Source organism: Xyrauchen texanus, chromosome 2 (assembly GCF_025860055.1).
Source record: "Xyrauchen texanus isolate HMW12.3.18 chromosome 2, RBS_HiC_50CHRs, whole genome shotgun sequence".
Lineage (NCBI taxonomy): Eukaryota > Metazoa > Chordata > Actinopteri > Cypriniformes > Catostomidae > Xyrauchen > Xyrauchen texanus.
This window is the reverse complement of record NC_068277.1, coordinates 55,377,635-55,398,353: the sequence shown is the minus strand read 5'-3', so window position 1 is coordinate 55,398,353 and position 20,719 is coordinate 55,377,635. Positions and strand designations below refer to the sequence as shown.

Sequence of the window (20,719 nt, the reverse complement as noted above, 5' to 3'; positions counted from 1 at the left end):
AAATTATTTTCAGCTGAAACTTCACAGACACATTCTGGGGACACCTGAGACTAATATTACATCTTGTAAAAAAGGGGCATAATAGGTCTCCTTTAAATTGTGTCTGTTTCTCACACAAATGATTGTATTCTATATTGAGTCACTTCTGCTGCCTTTATGTCTTTTTTGGAGCTTGAAAGTTTTGGTCCCCATTGTCTTTGTTTGTGTTCCGCAGAAGAAACAAAGCCATACAAGCTTGAGACAGCATGAGGCTGAGTAAATGATGAGATAATTATAATTTAGGGTGAACTACCCCTTTAATACTGAGAAAAGGTTTAGCTTCATTTAGTTGCAGATGTCACTTAGTTTGATATGTTGGATCTAATGGAATGCCATTAAGACACAAGTGTGTCCAAATATATTTTGGGACCAGTGTAGACATTTGATTTGACTGCTCAAACCAAGATTAGAAACAGCTACTACAAATCTAGCATGTTTCTAGGTTAGATTAGAATGCTGATCTTACTTTCAAATTTTATTTATAGGATCAGTTAATGGTCTGGTCTTTTTAACCATGGAAACAAAAGCATCCACTGTGAAAGAACTGTCCAATGAAACTGAGGAGCAAACATTATATTTGCCTCTTGACACTATGGCTAAAGGAGTTAATCCAACTTCATCATCAAGGTGTAATGCCTATAAATATACAGTTGCAAGAAACATGAACCCTTGGATTTATGCCATAACCTCCACCAAATGTGCACACATAGTATATTAGACTTATTGGGCAAACCAAAATGTAATGTTTAACTTGTTGTCTTCAAGCAGCAAACCTCATTGTAACAATAATGTGATAGTCATATGCTAGAAGCATCCGATAATTGTATGCTTAAATTGTAAAAGTCCCCATAAAAGTCACTGATATGTGGTATCATTTCAAAGCTTAGAATCTGAACTTTTCATAGAATAACTGTTGAATTTATGTTTCATAAAATAACCAAATAAAGCCTTTAAAACTTTGTGTATCAAATGAGTGCCACCTAGAGGTGATGATTTAGAAATATGAATATTAATATAAAAGTTTTATATATCAAACGAAAGCTCACATTGTTAGGCATACCTCGTCTTGTTCTCACTGTTACCCCTTGGTTGTCATTTTTGTCACTTTTGTATTCCGTAGTTTTCACTTTTGTCCCTTGTTTAGCTCCACAGTCTCCCTGTTAGCGTTCGTGTTCTCATTCATTGTTTTCACCTGCCCTCGTTAATTTTCCACTGGTTTCTGTTTATCCCCTTGTTATCTTGTTTGAGTTCTGTTTGTTCATTGGTTCCTGTCTTCCTATGTCCGTGTATTTAAACCCTGTCTGTTTGTTCAGTCGCTGTCTATCGTTGAATGTTGTTAGCCTGGTGTGTGTGTCCCTGCCCGTTTTCCTCAGTCTTGTGTTTATTTCCCCATTGAGGGTTTTCCTTTGTGTTTGTTGATTGTCTAAGTTAATAAAAGTAAGTTTTGCATTTAGATCCGCTCTCCTCGTCTGCCTCCATTCGTAACAGAACGATAGGATATGGATCTAGCAGCTTTATTTGTGGAACTGGCCCAGGCGGATCTGACCTACCGCGAGTACTCCCACTTTTTTTCCACTGTTGCCATCCACACCGGCTTTGACGACACATCCCTGAAGACCATCTACCGGCTCGGGCTACCAAGACACCAGCAGAGGGAATTGCCGGACCCCGGAGACCTCACGTGGAAGGAGTATGTGAGTCTAGTCTTGAAAGAACTCGCTGCCGGGGAACCACCTCTCTCGATCCCGGTTTCCGCTTCTGGGCTTTCCGTGCCTGCCACGGCCATCGAGCCAGCCTTGCCAGCCTCGTCAGTCCCAGAGCCAGTGTTGCCAGCTTCGTCCGCCCGGAGGAGGAGGAGGAGAAGAGGAAAGGCTTCTGCTCCCCAGTCTCCGCCTGCCACGGTCAGCAAGCCAGAGCCCACGCCTGCCACGGTCAGCAAGCCAGAGCCCACGCCTGCCGCAGTCAGCGAGCCAGAGCCCTCGCCTGCCGCGGCCAGCGAGCCAGAGCCCATGCCTGCCACGGCCAGCGAGCCGTTAGCCCCCGATGTCAGTGAGCCAGCGCCTGTCGCCTCAGCCATCAGCGAGCCAGCGCCAGTAGCCTCCGACGTCAGCGAGCCAGCGCCTGTAGCCTCCGACGTCAGCGAGCCAGCGCCTGTAGTCTCCAACGTCAGCGAGCCAGCGCCTGTCGCCTCTGATGTCAGCGAGCCAGCGCCAGTAGCCTCCAACGTCAGCGAGCCAGCGCCTGTAGCCTCCGACGTCAGCGAGCCAGCGCCTGTAGCCTCCGACGTCAGCGAGCCAGCGCCTGTAGCCTCGACCGTCCCTGAGCCAGCGCCTGTGGTCTTGTCCGTCCCAGTGCCAGTAGCCATGACCGTCCAAGAGCCAGCGCCAGTAGCCATGACCGTCCAAGAGCCAGCACCCCTCGAGCCTCCCAGGGCTCCTCCTTCCGAGCTCTCCAGAGCTCTGCCTTCCGAGCTTCCTGAGCTTCCCAGAGCTCCGCCTACTGAGCTTCCCAGAGCTCCGCCTTCCGAGCTTTCCAGAGCTCCGCCTTCCGAGCTTCCTGAGCTTTCCAAAGCTCCGCCTCCCGAGCTTTCCAGAGCTCTGCCTCCCGAGTTTTCAAGAGCTCCGCCTTCCGAGCTTTCCAGAGCTCTGCCTCCTGAGCTTCCCGAGCCTTCCGTAGCTCCGCCTCCCGGGCTTTCCAGAGCTCCGCCTCCTGAGCTTTCCAGAGCTCCGCCTCCTGAGCTTTCCAGAGCTCCGCCTTCCGAGCTTTCCAGAGCTCTGCCTCCCGAGCTTCCCGGGCTTTCCAGAGCTCTGCCTTCCGGGCTTTCCAGAGCTCTGCCTTCCGGGCTTTCCAGAGCTCCGCCTTCCGAGCTTTCCAGAGCTCCGCCTTCCGAGTTTCCCAGAACTCTGCCTTCCGAGCTTTCCAGAGCTCCGCCCTCTGAGCTTCCCAGAGCTCCACCTCTCGAGCCCCTCGAGCCGCCCAGGGCTCTGCCCCTCAAGCCTCTCGAGCCTTCCACGGCCCTTCTCCCCGAGCCTCCTATGGCTCTGCTCCCCAAGGCTCCAGAGCTTTCTAGGGCTCTGCCTCTCGAGCCTCCTACGGCTCCGCCTCCCGAGCCTCCTCCGGCTCTGCTCCCAGAGACTCCAGAGCTTTCTAGGGCTCCACCTCTCGAGCATCCTCCGGCTCCACCTCCAGAGCCTCCTACGGCTCCACCTCCTGAGCCTCCTACGGCTCTGCTCCCAGAGACTCCAGAGCTTTCTAGGGCTCCACCTCTCGAGCATCCTATGGCCCCGCCTCCCGAGCCTCCTATGGCTCCGCTCCCAGAGCCTCCCGAGCCTCCTACGGCTCCGCCTCCCGAGCCTCCTACGGCTCCACCTCCCGAGCACTCTAGGACTCCGCTCCTCAAGTCTCTCGAGCCTCCCAGGGCTTCGGCCCTCAAGCCTCTCGAGCCTTCCTGGGCTCTGCTTCCCGAGCCTCCTACGGCTCCACCTCCAGAGCCTTCCAGGCCTCCGCCTTCAGAGCCTCCTATGGCACCACCTCCATCGGCCCCACCGCCAGAGCCTTCCAGGTCTCTGCTTCTAGGGCCTCCTCCCAGGCTCCCTGACCCTGTTCCTGACCTGTGGCCTCCTCCCAGGCCTTCTGACCCGGCCCCTGTCCTGTGGCCTCCTCCCAGGGCCCCTGACCCGGCCCCTATCCTGTGGCCGCCTCCCAGGCCCCCTGACCCAGTCCCTGTCCTGTGGCCTCCTCCCAGGCCTCCTGACCCCGTTCCCGTCCTGTGGCCTCCTCCCAGGCCTCCTGACCCAGTCCCTGTCCTGTGGCCTCCTCCCAGGCCTCCTGACCCTGTTCCCGTCCTGTGGCCTCCTCCCGGGCCTCCTGAACCTGCCCCTGTCCGGTGACCTCCTCCCAGACCTCCTGACCCAGTCCCTGTCCTGTGGCCTCCTCCCAGGCCTCCGGACCCTGTTCCCGTCCTGTGGCCTCTTCCCAGGCCCCCCGACCCTGTTTCCATCCCGTGGCCTCTCCCCAGGCCTCCTGACTCTGTTCCAGTCCTGTGGCCTCTTCCCAGGGCCCCTGACCCGGTCCCTGTCCTGTGGCCTCTTCCCAGGCCCCCTGACCAGTCCCTGTCCCGTGGCCTCCTCCCAGGTCCCCCAGACCTATCCTTGCCCTGTGGCCAGCTCCCAGACCACCTGAACCTATCCTTGCCTGGTGGCCAGCTCCCAGACCACCTGAACCTGTCTTTGCCCTGTGGCCAGCTCCCAGGCCTCCTGAACCTATCCTTGCCCTTTGGCCAGCTCCCAGACCACCTGAACCTGTCCTTGCCCTTTGTGCCCCCTTGGACTTCCTGGCTGCCCTTTGTGCCCCCTTGGACTTCCTGCCTGCCCTCTGTGCCCCCCTTGGACTTCCTGCCTGCCCATTGTGCCCCCTTGGACTTCCTGCCTGCCCTCTGTGCCCCCTTGGACTTCCTGCCTGCCCTTTGTGCCCCCCAGTCTATGGACATTTTTGTTTTTTTTGTTTTATGTGATGTTACTGTTGATCGTCTGGAATCCGATCCTTGAGGGGGGGCTCTGTTAGGCATACCTTGTCTTGTTCTCACTGTTACCCCTTGGTTGTCATTTTTGTCACTTTTATATTCCGTAGTTTTCACTTTTGTCCCTTGTTTAGCTCCACAGTCTCCCTGTTAGTGTTCGTGTTCTCATTCATTGTTTTCACCTGCCCTCGTTAATTTGCCACTGGTTTCTGTTTATCCCCTTGTTATCTTGTTTGAGTTCTGTTTGTTCATTGGTTCCTGCCTTCCTATATCCGTGTATTTAAACCCTGTCTGTTTGTTCAGTCGCTGTCTATCGTTGAATGTTGTTAGCCTGGTGTGTGTGTTCCCTGCCCGTTTTCCTCAGTCTTGTGTTTATTTCCCCATTGAGGGTTTTCCTTTGTGTTTGTTGATTGTCTAAGTTAATAAAAGTTTTGCATTTAGATCCGCTCTCCTCGTCTGCCTCCATTCGTAACACTCATTCTATGTGACTGTATAGTTTATTTAGTTGTCCTAACGCCACAATCCAAATGATTATCAAAAGTATCACAAAGTGAAATATGGTCCTTTAAGGCAACAAAGACAAACATGTCTGACCTCATTACTGCATCTGTAAGCCGCAAATTGCCACAAATTCTACATCAACACTTACTTTGGCTGTTTTCTTTAAAATGGGACAATATTTAATTTCTGTCAAGTTGCTTGGTTAGATAATCCAATTTTATATCTCAGATAACAAGAAAACAAAAAATTGTAATCCAGCAGAAATGCATGTTATACAAGTCATCTGAGAAACTTGTTAGCAAATATTGATGATTCATTTTTACAATTAGTCCACTGTATTTGTGTAAGGTGAGATTTTACATTTTGGGAGTGAAAAATAGCAAGCAGCAGTCAAAAAATACACCAGAGTTTTGTGCGTTAAAGGCCTGGAACAGTGTGGTAGCAGCCACTACATCACTAAAGGTAACACATATGGCATGATCATGGCTGTTGAAAGGCAAATTTACCATGGTGAGGGGTCACAAGGTCAAAGGGTGATTACATAGCAAATAAACCTTCACTGCTTATACAATTACAAGTATTGCCACCCAAGCTTTGTGCCATCATTAACTTGAATTAGTGCCATAGTTCTGCCATTGAAAGAGATGTGTGGTCCTCTTTCCCTCATGCTTTACTCACATTTTTTTAAATCTTAATGGACAGGCAGAATTTTCTGTACTGTCACAGGTTTGAGTCCACAATGGTTGCCTGTTACTTTAGCTTTATTCATTGACGCTTTAAAGGTTGTTAGAGTGTGGTCTTAATAATTCATTAGTGTTAGTCCTGCACAGTGTGTTTGAAGTTTTGAAAAAGTCCAGCTCAAGACAAAGGGGTGAATTCACTAAACAGTTGTGCTTTCCGCACAATATTTCAGCATATTTCAGTGTCTTATTCACTAACCGCCTGCATTCCAGATTAACCAGATGCTAAATGTGCTGAAATAGATATTTAAATTAAGTTGTTATTCTTTTCAGTGTTAAATGTCTCATTAATATGTAAAATTGGCTTATTATAAATGTAGCTTTTTTCAAAAAACCTGGGACAATTAACATTAAGCTGTTACCACCTATGGAGAGTAGGCTGTAAATGTAATTTTATTTAAAGAGACATTTGCCTACTATTTCTATTGAATATGGCTGTAGTAATTTATCAAATAATGATTTGTTTCATTTGGACCATTTTTTGGGTTATTTTGGGGCATGTTTTGCATTGTTATCTGATCATAATTGCTTAAATTGAGCAAATTGAGTGTTAAAACGTCTCGGGTTACATGTGTAACCCTTGTTCCCTGAAAAAAGCGGAACGAGATGCTGCGCTGCTAAGCGCTACGAGGAACAACTCTAGCTGTGAACCGAGATGAAATAGTGTGTGTAACACGTCAATGAACATTGACTGGAATTTATAGCCTCGGCTGATGTAATCATTAGCTGCACCTGTGGCCAGGCTATAAATGGATACGTCACCAGGTGTCGTTAGATACTTCTTTTTGAAGAGCAGTCCTGGGACGTCCCAGTGCGGCAAAGCAGCGCAGCATCTTGTTCCGCTTTTTTCAGGGTACACATGTAACCCGAGACGTTCCCTTTACAAAAAGCTTCACTTTGATGCTGCGCTGCTAAGCACTACGGGGAATGCAATACCCACGCCGCCGCACTTGGGGCTGTCCGGACCCCTACGGTTGTGCAGTGTACTCACAAAAACGCGAGAGGTCTCAGACATGAGCTTGAGATGTCGACTCAAGGGCATAAGAGCCCAGAGTAACATAAACATCTAAACCATTCAATTTTGATGAATGTGTGCGGAGAGGATCAGCCTGCTGCATCACAAACTTGTTTAGGCATGGGCTGAGATGTCGACTCAAGGGCATAAGAGCCCAGAGTAGCAAAGCATCTAATCCATAAAGTTCGATGAATGTGTGCGAAGAGAACCCGATCGCAACACAAACTTGTCATAAAAACTGATGAATGTGTGCGGAAAGGACCAGTCTGCCGCTTCACAAACTTGTTCAGGCATGAGCTGAGATGTCGACTCAAGGGCATAAGAGTCCGGAGTAGCAAAGCATCTAGCCCATAAAGTTCGATGAATGTGTGCGAAGAGAACCCTATCGCAACACAAACTAGTCATAAAAACTGATGAATGTGAGCGGAGAGGACCAGCCTGCCGCATCACAAACTTGTCCAGGCATGAGCTGAGATGTCGACTCAAGGGCATAAGAGCCCGGAGTGGCAGAACATCCAAACTATAAAAATCTAATGAATGTGTGCGGAGAGGACAACCTGCCGCATCACAAACTTGCTGCAGAGGGAGACCTCTAGCCAATGTTTTAGAGGAGGAGAGCCCTCTGGAAGAGTGTGCCCTAAAACCTACTGGCGAAGCTTGACCACGCATATCGTAGGCCCGGGCAATAATGAGGATGCCTCTTTGAGGGCACCCCGCCCACCAAGCCATGGCAAACCGCAGTGGCCACATAGAACCTGGCAGTGGCGAGGCAAGTGCCCGCTGACAGTTCTTTCTACAGAAAATCCAGAACTGAAGCAAACTGGCAGTTAGCTGGTTCTGTATTAAGAACTTTAGTAGATGGAAACGCATGCAGGTGCATTTGTGCTATGAATGCGTTACTATGATCAGCCCCTCCATGGGGTTGCTGGGCGACTCGGGGAGAAGTAGAGGAGACATTGCGCTATCAACAGAGGCGAAGAGGTCCTCTTCTGTCCTGTAAAATCTACCCAGATCAGTTCCAAGTGGAGGGAGCCCTAGCACTTGAAATGGTCTCGATAACCTCAAGAGAAAACCCTGTGAACCTCATTCGGTACCCTTAGGGGCCAGACATGAAAGGTTTCACAATTCGGGCCAAGGATGAGAAGGTCCTCCCTGTTTGGAATCGCCCAAGGCGAGCCGTCGAGGAGAGGAATTAACTCTGAGAAACATATCCTGTTCGGCCAGTGCAGCGCCATTAATAGGAGGCAAGACCCTTGCTGGTGAACATTGCCAAGACTCCCGGGAGCAGAGAAACCGGGGAAAGAAACGCATACAGACGCATTCTGGGTCATGTATGTGTCTTAACGTCCAGACCCAAGGGGGCTGGGTGATTTCAGGGAGAAGTATATGAGACATTGCGCTATTCATAGAGGCGAAGAGGTCCTCTTCTGCCCTAAGATCTCACCCAAACTTGTTCCAAGTGGAAAAAGCCTGGCATTTAAAAAGGTCTCGATAACCTCAGGAGAGAGCCCTGTGTCCCTCAGTTGGTACCCTTAGGGGCCAAACATGAACGATTCCACAATTTGGGGCAGGGATGAAATATTGCCCTGTGCCTGAGATAGAAGATCCTTCCTGTTCGGAATCGCCCAAGGCGAGCCGTCGAGGGAAGAGATTAGCTCCGAGAACCAAGCCCTGTTCGGCCAGCGCGGTGCTATCAGTAAGAGGCAAAAACCCTTGCTGGCGAACTCTGGGCAACTACTACCTTAGGGCGGAGTTCTTAACTCCTCCGTTGGTATTTTCTGTCTGGACCGTAAATCTGCTCCCATATACGGGCATCCAGGGATATAACTGACCTGAGTGACAGGAGCTTGCCCTGGGCCCTAAGGAGAACCCAACGTGTCAGAAATACAGCTGACAAGAACGTGTGTCTCCTTGATGATTTATGTAAGAGGCTACCGCTGTATTGTCCACCCGCACCAAGACATGGCAGCCTCAGGAGGAGGTATTTCAGGGCCAGAAATACAGCCATCAACCCAAGACAGTGACTGTGACAACCGAGCTGACGACCCTCCTATCCCCTTAAGCTGGACGACCACTTAAGGCCGCCACCCCGCCCATCAGAGAGGCGTCTGTCGTTAGCAGCCTGCGACAACAAGACGCACCTAGAGTGGGACCCAAGGCAGAAAACCAGGGTCTGAACCACATAGAAAGGGAACAAAGCCTGAGGCGCGTAACCCTATTTAGCCTAGGGGTTTTGGCCCTTGGAAGAAATCCCCTGGCTTTTGGCCACAACAAAAACATGAGCAGAAGGTCCAGAGGGATCACCGTGGACGCGTTCGCCCTGAGACCTGGAAATCGTTGATACTGATAACAGTGCAACCTTGACCTAGCCTGACTTTGCTCAGGGTGATCTGAATGGACTCAATCCTAGCGGGAGACAGTTGTGCCCGCATTGTGATTGAACTCCATACGATGCCCCGATAGACAGTGTTCTGAGTGGGAGAGAGGACGCTTTTCTTGGCGTTGAGCCTCAACCCCAGAGAAACAGATGAGCTAAGACGATGTACCTGTGCTGAACTGACAGTTTCTGGAACTGCGCTAGGATCAGCCAGTCGTCTACATAATTCAGAATGCAGATGCCCGGAGTCGCAAAGAGCCAGCTACATCATGCATTGTGAATGTGCGGTAAAAAGGGCTAGGCTGAGTGAAAGAACCTGACCCTGGAAGACTTCGCCCCGGAAGTGAACCTCAGGAACTTTCCATGTTGTGGCAGAACTTCTAAATGAAGTATAGAAGTGCGTCATAAGATCGATGGTGACCAGCCAAACGAGTTGTAGGGCTTGAGACACGACCGTCTTGACAGGCATCATCTTGGACTTGAACACCCATGGGTAGTTCAAGCTTTAAGATCTAAGCCAGACGCCACGCCTCACCCTCCATGGGAAACGGGAAGTATTTAGTGTAATAACCTAACTCTCTCTCTGGAAGGGGAACACATACCATGGCCCCTTTATCCAGGAGATTGAGTTTTTTGTTTTTACAAAAAAAGTAATCCGGTTTACGGTAGTGAGAACACGCCGTTGAAACACGGAAAAGTGGCGAGTGAATTAAATCCTGACGCCCTTATAAGACCCACAGAAAAGAATATATCCGGCAGAAGTTTCCACGCTGCCAGGATCTCTGAGATGGGCATTATATTTTAACACTTCCTGTTGAGGGGTTGTCGGGTGTTTCGCGTCCTGAATAAAATACAGGAACAGCGAAAACACCCAATTTTGACGGAAGCCTCTGCAACCCGAAACACCAAGAGGTGGCAGGAATGGAGGGGCTTTGAGGGGTACTGGGAGGGGTGAAGTGAAGCATGCGCCCCGTCCCGAGGGGAGCTACCCCCTAATCTAGGCGCAAGACCGTCAGGGTTTTCTCTTGGGTCTTGCTTCGGGGCTGGTGAGGGCGGCGAGACTGTCCCCAATCCCTGTGAGGAGGAGCACGACTCGCCACGCTTTGCCTTTGAGCCTCCCTTCAGTCAGGACTGAGGCGGGTCTGAGGCTTGCTCGTCAAGCGCAGAACCCACACTCAGGTCGTCCAGGAGGTCAGCCTGGTACGCCTGTAAAACAGCATAGTGTGCAGAGCAGCACCAGCCTGACCTGCTGCTTGATAAGCCCTTCCCACTAAAGTGGAGGTTGTCCTACAAGGCTTTGAGGGGAGAGAGGGCTTCTTAAGTTACGATGCCGAACCCGGCGAGAGATAGCCCGCAAGCGTCTCTTCGACCGGCGGCATCACTGAATACCCCCGTGCCTCAGCACACACGATAGTCGAATATAATGATGTCGAGGGTATGTGAACACGGGAAGAAAATATATATATATATTTTTTTTATTTATTTTTTTTTTAGGGGTTCTCCATGAGCGAAAAAGCTCTTCATGGAGATTATCAAAGAAGGGAAGGGACCCATGAGGCGTTCCCTTTCTTCGACTGGAAGATAAAATCTATCCCCTAATTTGGAGCGTTTGGGGGTCTCTTTTTCACGTGGCCAGTCCAATCTGGCAACTGCACGAGTAACAACATCGAGCAATTCCTCCGTAGATTTTCTATCGTGGACGGAAAGCTCGCAGGCGGGAAGAGAATCGCGATCCACCTCATGATCCGAAGAAGCGTCGGAACGCGCTTCGAGATCATGTGAAGGACCAGCTGCGTTAGGGGAGAAAAAATACGGAAGGCTTATCATTCGCGGAAGTCAACACAGTCTATGCAGTCGAATGGCAGCTTTTTCATAAAAAAAAAAAAGTAAGTTAATACCTTGATCCATTCCGAAGTTTTTAATAGATATGTCAGGGGTGCGCACTTTGACGATCTAGTGCGTCAGTCGACTTTGAAGGTTAAAGCAAATCGCAGTGCTCGCACCCACCCTGCTGCAACGCGAGAGCAGCGTGCTCTTACCCCCAAACAAACAGCATGTGTGTTGTCTTCAGCTATAGAGCGAGAAGAGGGGAACACGCACCGTTTGCGGCTTTCAGTCATTCTCTCTTTTTTTTCTTCTTTTTTAGAAATATATATATATAATATTTTCTAAACAGAAGAGAAAAGAGAACAATGTTCACTGCACACTGCCTAACTGATTCTAACTTCTAACAGAGGAAAGAAAGTTTTGACAGGGTTTGTGACACACACAGAAACAGAATCGCTCTGAAAAAAGAGTTTCTAACGACACCTGGTGACGTATCCATTTATAGCCTGGCCACAGGTGCATCTAATGATTACATCAGCCGAGGCTATAAATTCCAGTCAATGTTCATTGACGTGTTACACACACTATTTCAGCTCGGTTCACAGCTAGAGTTGTTCCCCGTAGCGCTTAGCAGCGCAGCATCAAAGTGAAGCTTTTTGTAAAGGGAACAACACACAGTGCATGCATTTACAAACAAACACTGTGAAAAGCACAGAGAAAAAAGTTTTCTTGACTTTTTATTGGACCAGTCAAAAGATTATAAATATGGAAACCTTTTTGAATACCATCACATTAGAATATTCATAAGTGGAAATTATATTGGCTTGGAGCAACATGTGCACTACTTCAATTTGGGCAGTTTGGCTTTTAGTCTCATAGCCAATTTAGTTTACTACTATTACATTTATTTGGCTTCAGGCACAGACTATACATGCAAACCCACAGCAAAACAAAACATCTGATGCAGCAAAACAGAATGATTTGCAAATTGTTAGGATTCTAAGTGAACCAATATGACACTACCATTCTCACCCTTGTCCTTGTTAGATATCTATAAATTCTAAGCAATTCACAAACCCGCATGTAGTAAATGGGTCTGGGGGGCAATTTGAATGCACTCTTTGCTTGCTTTGAGCAAAAAAAATCATTAAATATTCTTAGGCTGGCTCCTCTGTCAAGACATTTATTTCTTTCCCACAGGAAGAGAACATAACAGTAAGAACACATTAATGAGTACAGTAGAACTGGTGGGTTTAAAATGGTAGCCAGGCTAGGGGCACATAAAGCTGGATTATATTAACCACAGGCATCTTGTAAAAAATGGCGTGGATCAGTGCTAAGTCTAGCTGTCTCCATACAAACTGATCAAACCTATCGTTAAACAAGGACAACAGAGGCAGCAGTGTGAAAGAAGAAATTTGTAATACAATAAACTTTTACAGAGTTATCATTATCTTTCCCTGCTTTTATTTTTGTTGCATGAAGTTTTGTGGTTGAACTTTGCTGCCTTATATCTTTTCCAAAGGACCCATTTACTCCAAGTTATCACTATTTTATTTTGTGAGTGTATTTTGTTTGCAAGCACTTTTTTCTTGAGCACCAAAACAGAAGATGGTGTGGTTTCTTTTGCTTCCATCTCCTAAATGAGCCATACAATTCAAATTACTTCCCATAACATTGTGGGACGGAATATCCCATAAACATGGTATTTTCCTGTATTTTTTACCAATATATTGTTCTTTTGTTACATTCTAAGAATAGAATCCTCCATTAAGTAGATTTTCCAATAATCATTTATTTTCATTAGGGCAAAAACACATACAAGTTTTCCAAACATTACCAGCATTTTGTTAATCAAATATAAAATTCCCTCACCACAAAGAAAGACATTTCAGCTTTAAGGATATTGGCACACAATACAAAAGTACACATAAACAAGTTAAAATAACTATGATTTGTGTTTGGCTAAGTGTATTACTAAGATTAAATCAAAATTATTTCAGCGTCTTTAAAATGCCAGTGTGTAAATGCCCCTTTGTCAATTAGAAGAATAGTTGTTTAAACTTTTGACATTTTGAGTCAAACTAATGTGAAACTAATGTAAAAAACAGCCAAGCGCTTTCTGCTTGTTTGGAGTCAATGGCTTGTATTGTCATGCTGTGTGCTTGTGTTTGTATTGTGCCATTTCTGTGCTGTTTGTCCCCAGGGACTTCCTGGACTACCCACCCTGGCTGCATTACACAGCAATCAAATCCTGACTGTGAAGGTTTGTTGGCATGGCCAAACGGTTCAGGCATACTCTATGGATGGCACACACACTGAGATATATCAACAGCGCATTTGTCCTCTTTGCCGATGCGGTGACAGACTTGGCCCAAACACAACTGTGTCTGATAAATCCAGTCCAACCAATCAAAAAGTAATTTCACTCATTATGACCCTAAGCCACCAGCTCTCTCGATTCCAGGGGTGTCATTATGCAGTGTGGTGACAGGAATGCATACATTCACAGTAAAGCAACAATTTTTTCCCATAATCCAGTGATGTGTGATTAATTACAATCGAGATTCAAATTTTCAAACCACCGAACAGTCTGGCCAGTGTCTGCTTGAATTTTACAAATGGAAAAAGTCAAGTGAGATGCATGAAGGGGTAAAGTAAAGTGGCAAGATATATTCAGGGCTGATTCCTCTGGTTCACCACATATCCACCCCACCCCCCCAAAAATATGATTCTTTCACCACCTGCTTAAATGCTCAGAATTACACATATCATATAATTAGTAGGTCATACCCTGCGATATTTCAATCTACGACAACAGAATAATTTTTTTGTTTCGTAATTACAGGTGCCTCTTTGAGATGGTAGGACTATTCAGATATCTCAATGATAGGCTACAGACAAAGATAAATAATTTGACATGGTGGGTTTCAGTGTGTGCAGTTCCTCGAGATTGCCTTGGCTTCAAAGAACACTGTGACGACAGTGCTTTCATTGAGGAGAAGTTGACATGCTTCCTTGGGTTGGCATTCTCAGAGTGGGTCTCCTAACACCCATGAGGTGGTAATTACAGGCTTTGCTGCCAAATACTCTCCAGACTTCCGTTGCTGCCACCACGGAAAATGTCAAATTTTACCAATGCATGAAGGCTCTGGATTGGGTTGTGTGACTCAACTGCTTGATCTAATCTAATTTTGTACCTTTTCCTTTCCTCTTCCTTCTTCTGGGACCTCATGCAACTGTTTCCTCTCCAATTTCTCTCACCTTTGACCTCCGACCTCTTTTGACCTCACACACCTGCTCAGATGGTCTTCCCTAAGATCAATCATGGCTTTCTTTCTGCTGATCAGCATCTCATTAAACGGCGACTCATTAAGGTAGTGCTTGTCCACATTCTGCTCTTTTTCTGCCAGTACTCCATCAGACTGGGCTTCTCCTCTTTGGCCCACCATTTGCTCTCCATTCTTTAGCTTTTATCTCAGTCCTCAGGTAAAAAAAACTAGTTAAAATAATATAGAAGAATATATTGTGATATAAAAGTTTTAAATGTAATGTGGCCGCAAAAACATATTTGGAAACTTGGACAATACTGAATCTGTATGAATGTGATTGAGGAAAAACTTAACAATACCAGTCTTTAACAGTATCGGCAGTGCCTACTCAATGACCTTATCCACAGTAGCGCCATCTTTCATTTTTGAGGGGAATGACAACAAGGCTGTGAGGGATAGACTTACAGTCTCTTCAGTGTGTAACACTGTTGTAAAAAGTGTTTTGGATTGTTCCTCTAACAGGAAAAAAAGAAACATATTTCCAAGAATTTCAGTAGACAAAAAAAAAAAACTTGAGTTCAGGAAAATGAGTGTGATCGAAGAGATTTATGCAGCTTTATATAGTATATGCCTCTAAAGAGACTTTAAGTCTGTCCCTCACAGCCTTTTTTCATTCATGTCAGAAATCAAGTATGGCATACTATGAATAATGTCATTAGAGCCATTCAGCCATGACGTAAATTTGTAGGTGAACCCGGAAAGGCTAATTTGCCATGGGTTCCTTCTGGATATTCTTATGGGTTTATATAATGGGCTTTTCAATTTATGAGTAAAATAAGGTCTGTTGTAAACATTACATGATGATGCATGAATACTACACACTTTCATACCCCAAACATAAATTTTGAATCTGCCATGTGTTTAAAAAAAAAACAGTTCAATATGGCTTAAAAATTCATGTTTTGATGTATGAAAGTGTGTAATTTATGTTGTAGAACAAAACATATTGTCAGGTAATGTTTACCACAGACCTTGTTTCACCCATAAGTTGAAAACCCTATTATAAAAGCCCCTAGGAAAATCCAGAGGGAATCCTTGCAGAATTCTCTTCTGGGTTTTTTGAACTACAACCTCAACAGCTCTATTATGTTACTCACGCACTGCCTGACTGACAAGAGACACGAGCGCTCATACATAGATGCATTAAAGCAGCTACCTGTCAGTCAGGTAGCATGCGCAGCACAACATATCAACGTAATTCTTGGTCAAAATATATGTCTTGCAAAGTATTACGTTAAACACAGTTGGTTTATCTTGAGAGAATGTAAACAGGATGGAGAAAATCAGATAAGTGTCAAAATATTAGGCCTGAGCATTAGACCAAGTAGTGTTAATGTGTCCACATTCCGAACACGTTATTGGGCAAAAAACAAAAAACTAGGCGCAGCGCTACAAATGGAAAAGTACGAGACTGTCATAAGATGCGGTTGAAGTTATTTTTAATTTAAAACGGCATCTAAAAAACCCAGCGCTCCTGAGCAAGGCTCATCACCAACATCAGTGAAACACAGTGTAACAGTCAAAGACATCTGTCTAGCCCATGTTTACTTAGGAAAACATTGAAAAGAAGCGCCAACAGATGTAAAAATGAGCTTGGTGTGAACGGCCCCAAATACACTTTCCGATGTTTATTATGGTGCTAATATTAATAAAAAACAATTTTCTTCCAATTTCACTTGGTTGTATATGTTATCTAACGCAATGACGTTCATAGCTACATTTAATTCATATTAAGTGTAGCTCTACTTTCTAAACACTTTTTAGACCCAATGTATATAGGAAAATATATGGTAATTGCTATTTCCAAAGTATACATTTGCACATTTCTAAAACGGCGATAAAACAGTAGGTTCTGAGTTCGAGAAGCCTACTACTCTAACTACTACTACTCTCTGTCTTTGTGGAAATGTCGTTAGTGACCTATTACAAATGATTATACAACAAATTACAAAGTATAGGTTGCCTGTCAACAGAGACAATACAGAAATAAACTGAAGACAAGGTACAGAAGTAAATTGAAGACAAAAAGAGATATAAATCACAGGGTTATTGTTCCACTAAATACTGAGAGACTGCTCCTTCTGTTCCCCATCAGTGCTTTGCATTAATGAAATCTAAGTGTTGATAAATATGATTAATGTTTCATGCTTGACCTCGGGCAGAGCTGGAAAGAATTAAAAGCAATTATGCTGCAAAATTGTGATGTGGAATTCTGCAAGTAGAACTGAACTCTATCATCATAAATGATTGGATTAATACAGACAGCAAACATTACAATTGTAGCCTTCTGCTAAATTGTTTAATTTAAACTCTACTGAGATAAGAGAGATCCCTTGTTCTCTATGAAAGTTTTTTTATTGTTCTTTCTGTCTTTCCTTTTGTCTTCATAAAACAAAATTGTTTGCTTAATTCAATTACTTATTGTATGATTGTTGACGTATGTACATTATCACTTCCACAGGGTGACCAGGGTCAAGCGGGGCCCCCAGGACCTCCTGGGCCTCCAGGCCCCCCTGGCCCAAGGGGACCCCCAGGAGACACAGGCAAAGATGGTCCACGGGGAGTCCCAGGGCTCCAAGTAAGTATCTCCAAATTCAATCCCATCCACAAAATCTCAATTGCACAATATCAACCAGTGGCTTCTTTTGAAAAAAGATGCTTTCAAAAATGTGTATTTTCTGTACCAATTGATATCCATCACTAAATCTAACCATTTCTGTTTGTGAAATGCTCCGTGGACTGATGTTTTAACACATGTACATTCTGACAGAGATATAAAAAAGAAAAAAGAATAATCGAAAACTTGTCAATTATTCACAATCATAAAACCCCAGCAGGGCCTTCAACTACTTGTTCTGACCAAGGCAAGAGTGTAACATATTAAGTGTTGTTTATCTTTTTCATTCCAGGCAAGATCGTTATGTTGTTTTTGAAGTGTCCCGTTATTCATTACTCAGAAATGTTAACAAGATTTTAATACTCCACAAGTTTGTTCCATGCTTGTGATGGGAGTCAGATGACCTCTTAAATCCTCTCTTTAATAGATCTCATTTTATGAGTCCCTCTCCTAAAGTCCCCAGTATGTACATTGTCAAATTCCTTTATTCTAAGCTTCCCACATTATTCTTTGTTTTCTAAAAGAAAATACATATACAAAGAACATAAATGTAAATGTGGCAGATTATTAGAACTGGGACACTTATTGTCCCAGTGGACTGTGTAAGACACAGAGCCTTTCATTATCCTTTTATTTCCTAATATATTATTATTATCTCAACAATATATGTAATATTTTGTATGAAATGGTTTATGAAAATATTATAGTGTATGCTATTTATGTAAATGGTAAACAAAGTATATGATATTTGCATCATGTATGTATTTGATATAATGTATACCTCTACAACCTTTTATGAAAACGGGTTTTCCACCTGAGACTATTTTTGAGGTACTAAGATAATTTGTGTTTCACTGGGCATTGTAAATCAATAATGTCTTTAAACTGACAGTTATGTCTTAAATATAAATTTTCTTAATTATATACTGCATTCTTGAAAGTTAGTCAAACATTTTTCCTTCACAGGGAGACTCTGGAAGTCCAGGGGAGATCGGTCAAATGGTAAGTGTATTTTTATAAGATTTATCAAAGCAATATCACATGAGCAAGAATGCTTTAGATAGACAATACTGCACGATTGCGACTGTGATCTAGCTTTTATACAACAATTCAACAAACAACTAAATAAATAATTTGGGAAAAAACTAAGGACTGTCCCAAAAAAACTCTTGTGTGTAGAACTATTTCTTAAGCCACGGTTTCAGGATCTGCCATTGCTAGTTCGAAAGATGTGCCCAAGTCTCCGTTTCTAATGAAAAAAACACATTTTAGAAATAGTAGCGACAGCTTGGGCTGTTACAAGTAATTGGAGAAACATGGACGTGGACATGTGTGTGTATGAGAGAGAGAGAGTGAGTGACTTGGCATTTTAACTCTATTCCTCTAGTGTGATTGTAATCCACACTAATTGTGGAGTAATGCTGCCATTGATGCTATACGTCGGAATTGTCCAATGAGTATTTCACTCATTTTCAAGTGTTTTGTTGTCTGAGAGAAAACATTGAGGATTCCAGTTTCACTCTTTCATATTTCTTGAGGAACATTTATTTTGACACTGACACAGAAAGAATTCTCCCTTCTGCCATTTTGAAAGTTTACCTCTTCTCCCAACGTGAAAACACATGATATATCAGGTCAGGTGCCCTAATCATGTTTGATTACTCCATCCGCCGTGACTTTCATCTGTGATTGGTTTAGCAACTTATTTAACTCTATTTCTCTGCTACAGTGTAGCAGTAATCCAAACGATCATGGAGTGAGTGATAAATCCGAATGACTTCAAAGAAATTCGCCCACTGACTGACAACACACAGTTCCCCTTCTGTCACGCACTTGAAATTGTGTCGATGTAGTGACACTAGGGGTCGCTCTTGAGAGCCCTGAACACCTCCCATTCTTGAAGAAAAGGCCAATGAGAATTGGTGAGTGGAATTTGCATGCCACTCCCCCAGACATACCGGTATAAAGGGAGTTGGAATTCGATTCCTTTCAGAATTTTTCTTCAGAGCTGAGCGGTTGTACTATCAGTGAGCTGAATACTACTGCTGTTCCATTCACCTCTTAAGAAGCATATGCTGTTGGATATATGGTGCATTTCCAGCAGCTTTCTCTCCTTCTGCACGTCGAGTGCAGAGTTTGCCCCTGGGCACTTCGACAGCACTAAAAGAGTGTATATTCCTGCTAAAGAGTATAGTGAGAGTATTTTCTCTATTAGAGCACACACATTGATGCGTCTTTATAAAGATGCCTTTCTGTCTTTGTGTGATTCCTGGACGCGGTCGTTATCTCTCCACTTCCGATGGTAACCAGGCGCTGCCTCACGTGTCTGGGCAGCGATCACACTGAGGCAGCGTTTGTGGATGGTTTACGTTCTCATTGCAAGAATATGACCATGGCAACGTTGCAGTCGTGGCTTTCCTTCTTCTGCAGGAAAGCTACTCTATCCGTCTCGGCTGGCGCTCGAGGCGATTTTGGGAGTTCAATGGGCGCAGTTTCGCCGGGTAATTCCCCGCAGACCTCCCGCTCCCCAGCACGCTTGTTTGCTCCCGTCCGGTCCCGAAATGAGACCAGCCCACCTCTTGGCCAGAATGACATCTCTTTTGGGGCCTACAAGCAGGATGAGGCTTCGATCGCTGCATCAGAGAGTGCACTGGCGATGTCGGACACCAATGACTCGACAGGGCTGCCACCTTCCGGTCTGCCCACCCAGGCTGAGGCTGATGCAAAGCTGACCGCCATGCTTGCCTGGGCCGCCGCAAGCATTGGGTTGAAATGGAACCCTCCATCCTCCCCAGAGTGCTCTCACTATCCTCGACGGCGGGGTGATCCAAGGGTACTCGGAGGTCCCTCAGGTAGCTAAGGCAGTTACAATGCACCTGTTCCCGCAAAACGCCGCCACGTGGCGGGATCGACTGGCACTCACCTCCAGAGCCGGTAGGATTATGTTGTCTCTGGCAACCAAATCCTACAGTGCCCCTGGACAGGCCGCCTCTGCCCTGCATGCCATGGCCATCCTGCTGGAACATCAGGCCAAGACTGAACGTGGGTAGTCTTATCCCGATGTGCTGCACGTGCTGCGCACAGCAAACCGGCCTCGCCCTCTGGGAGACAAAGGTCACAGCGCGAGCACGCGGGCAGGCGATGTCCACCTTGGTGGTACAGGAATGCCACCTGTGGTTGAATCTGGTCGAGATGAGGGATGCCGACAAAGCCCGCTTTCTCAACGTGCCCATCTCCCAGATTGGACTTTTCGGCGACACCGTTGAGAACTTCGCCCAGCAGTTCTCGGCAGTGAAGAAGCAGACAGAGGCCATCCAGCACATCTTGCCCGGTGTGGCTCAAGATCCCGCACCCCGTCTGCACTAGCGGAACTACAGTTTTATATTTGGGGTGGCCAGGGGGTGGCCACTGCTACTTTCGGGGGTCCACACACACACACGCGTGCGTGCTCACACACACGCGCGCACACACATACACACAATGTTGGTTTTCCATGTTTTATGGGGAATTTCCATAATGATTTTTATACTGTACAAACTGTATTTTCTATCCCCTAAACCTATCCATCACTTAAATATATAAATGTAAAAAAATGTGGTATGTATGATTTACAAGCTGTTTTTCTGGTATTGATAGTAATAACACACACACACTCACACAGTACTCACATAGAGGAAAGTATTGGGTCACTCTGTTTGTGTCAACAAGTGTTGAACATCCTAAATATTTTCAGAAAATAAAGCTTAAGTACC

The 20,719-nt window shown here is 45.5% G+C and overlaps 1 protein-coding gene across 1 annotated transcript in view; it reads left to right on the top strand.

Annotated features, from left to right (window-relative positions):
* Window positions 1–20,719, top strand: part of LOC127659870 (collagen alpha-1(XXV) chain-like) — a 136,374-nt gene that overhangs the window by 12,221 nt on the left and 103,434 nt on the right. Inside the window, exons 4-6 of the mRNA XM_052149831.1 lie at window positions 13,225–13,284; window positions 16,812–16,928; window positions 17,934–17,969. Of these exons, the coding sequence (XP_052005791.1) occupies window positions 17,967–17,969 (3 nt within the window). The 5' untranslated portion in view covers window positions 13,225–13,284; window positions 16,812–16,928; window positions 17,934–17,966. The remainder of the gene's footprint in view (window positions 1–13,224; window positions 13,285–16,811; window positions 16,929–17,933; window positions 17,970–20,719) is intronic.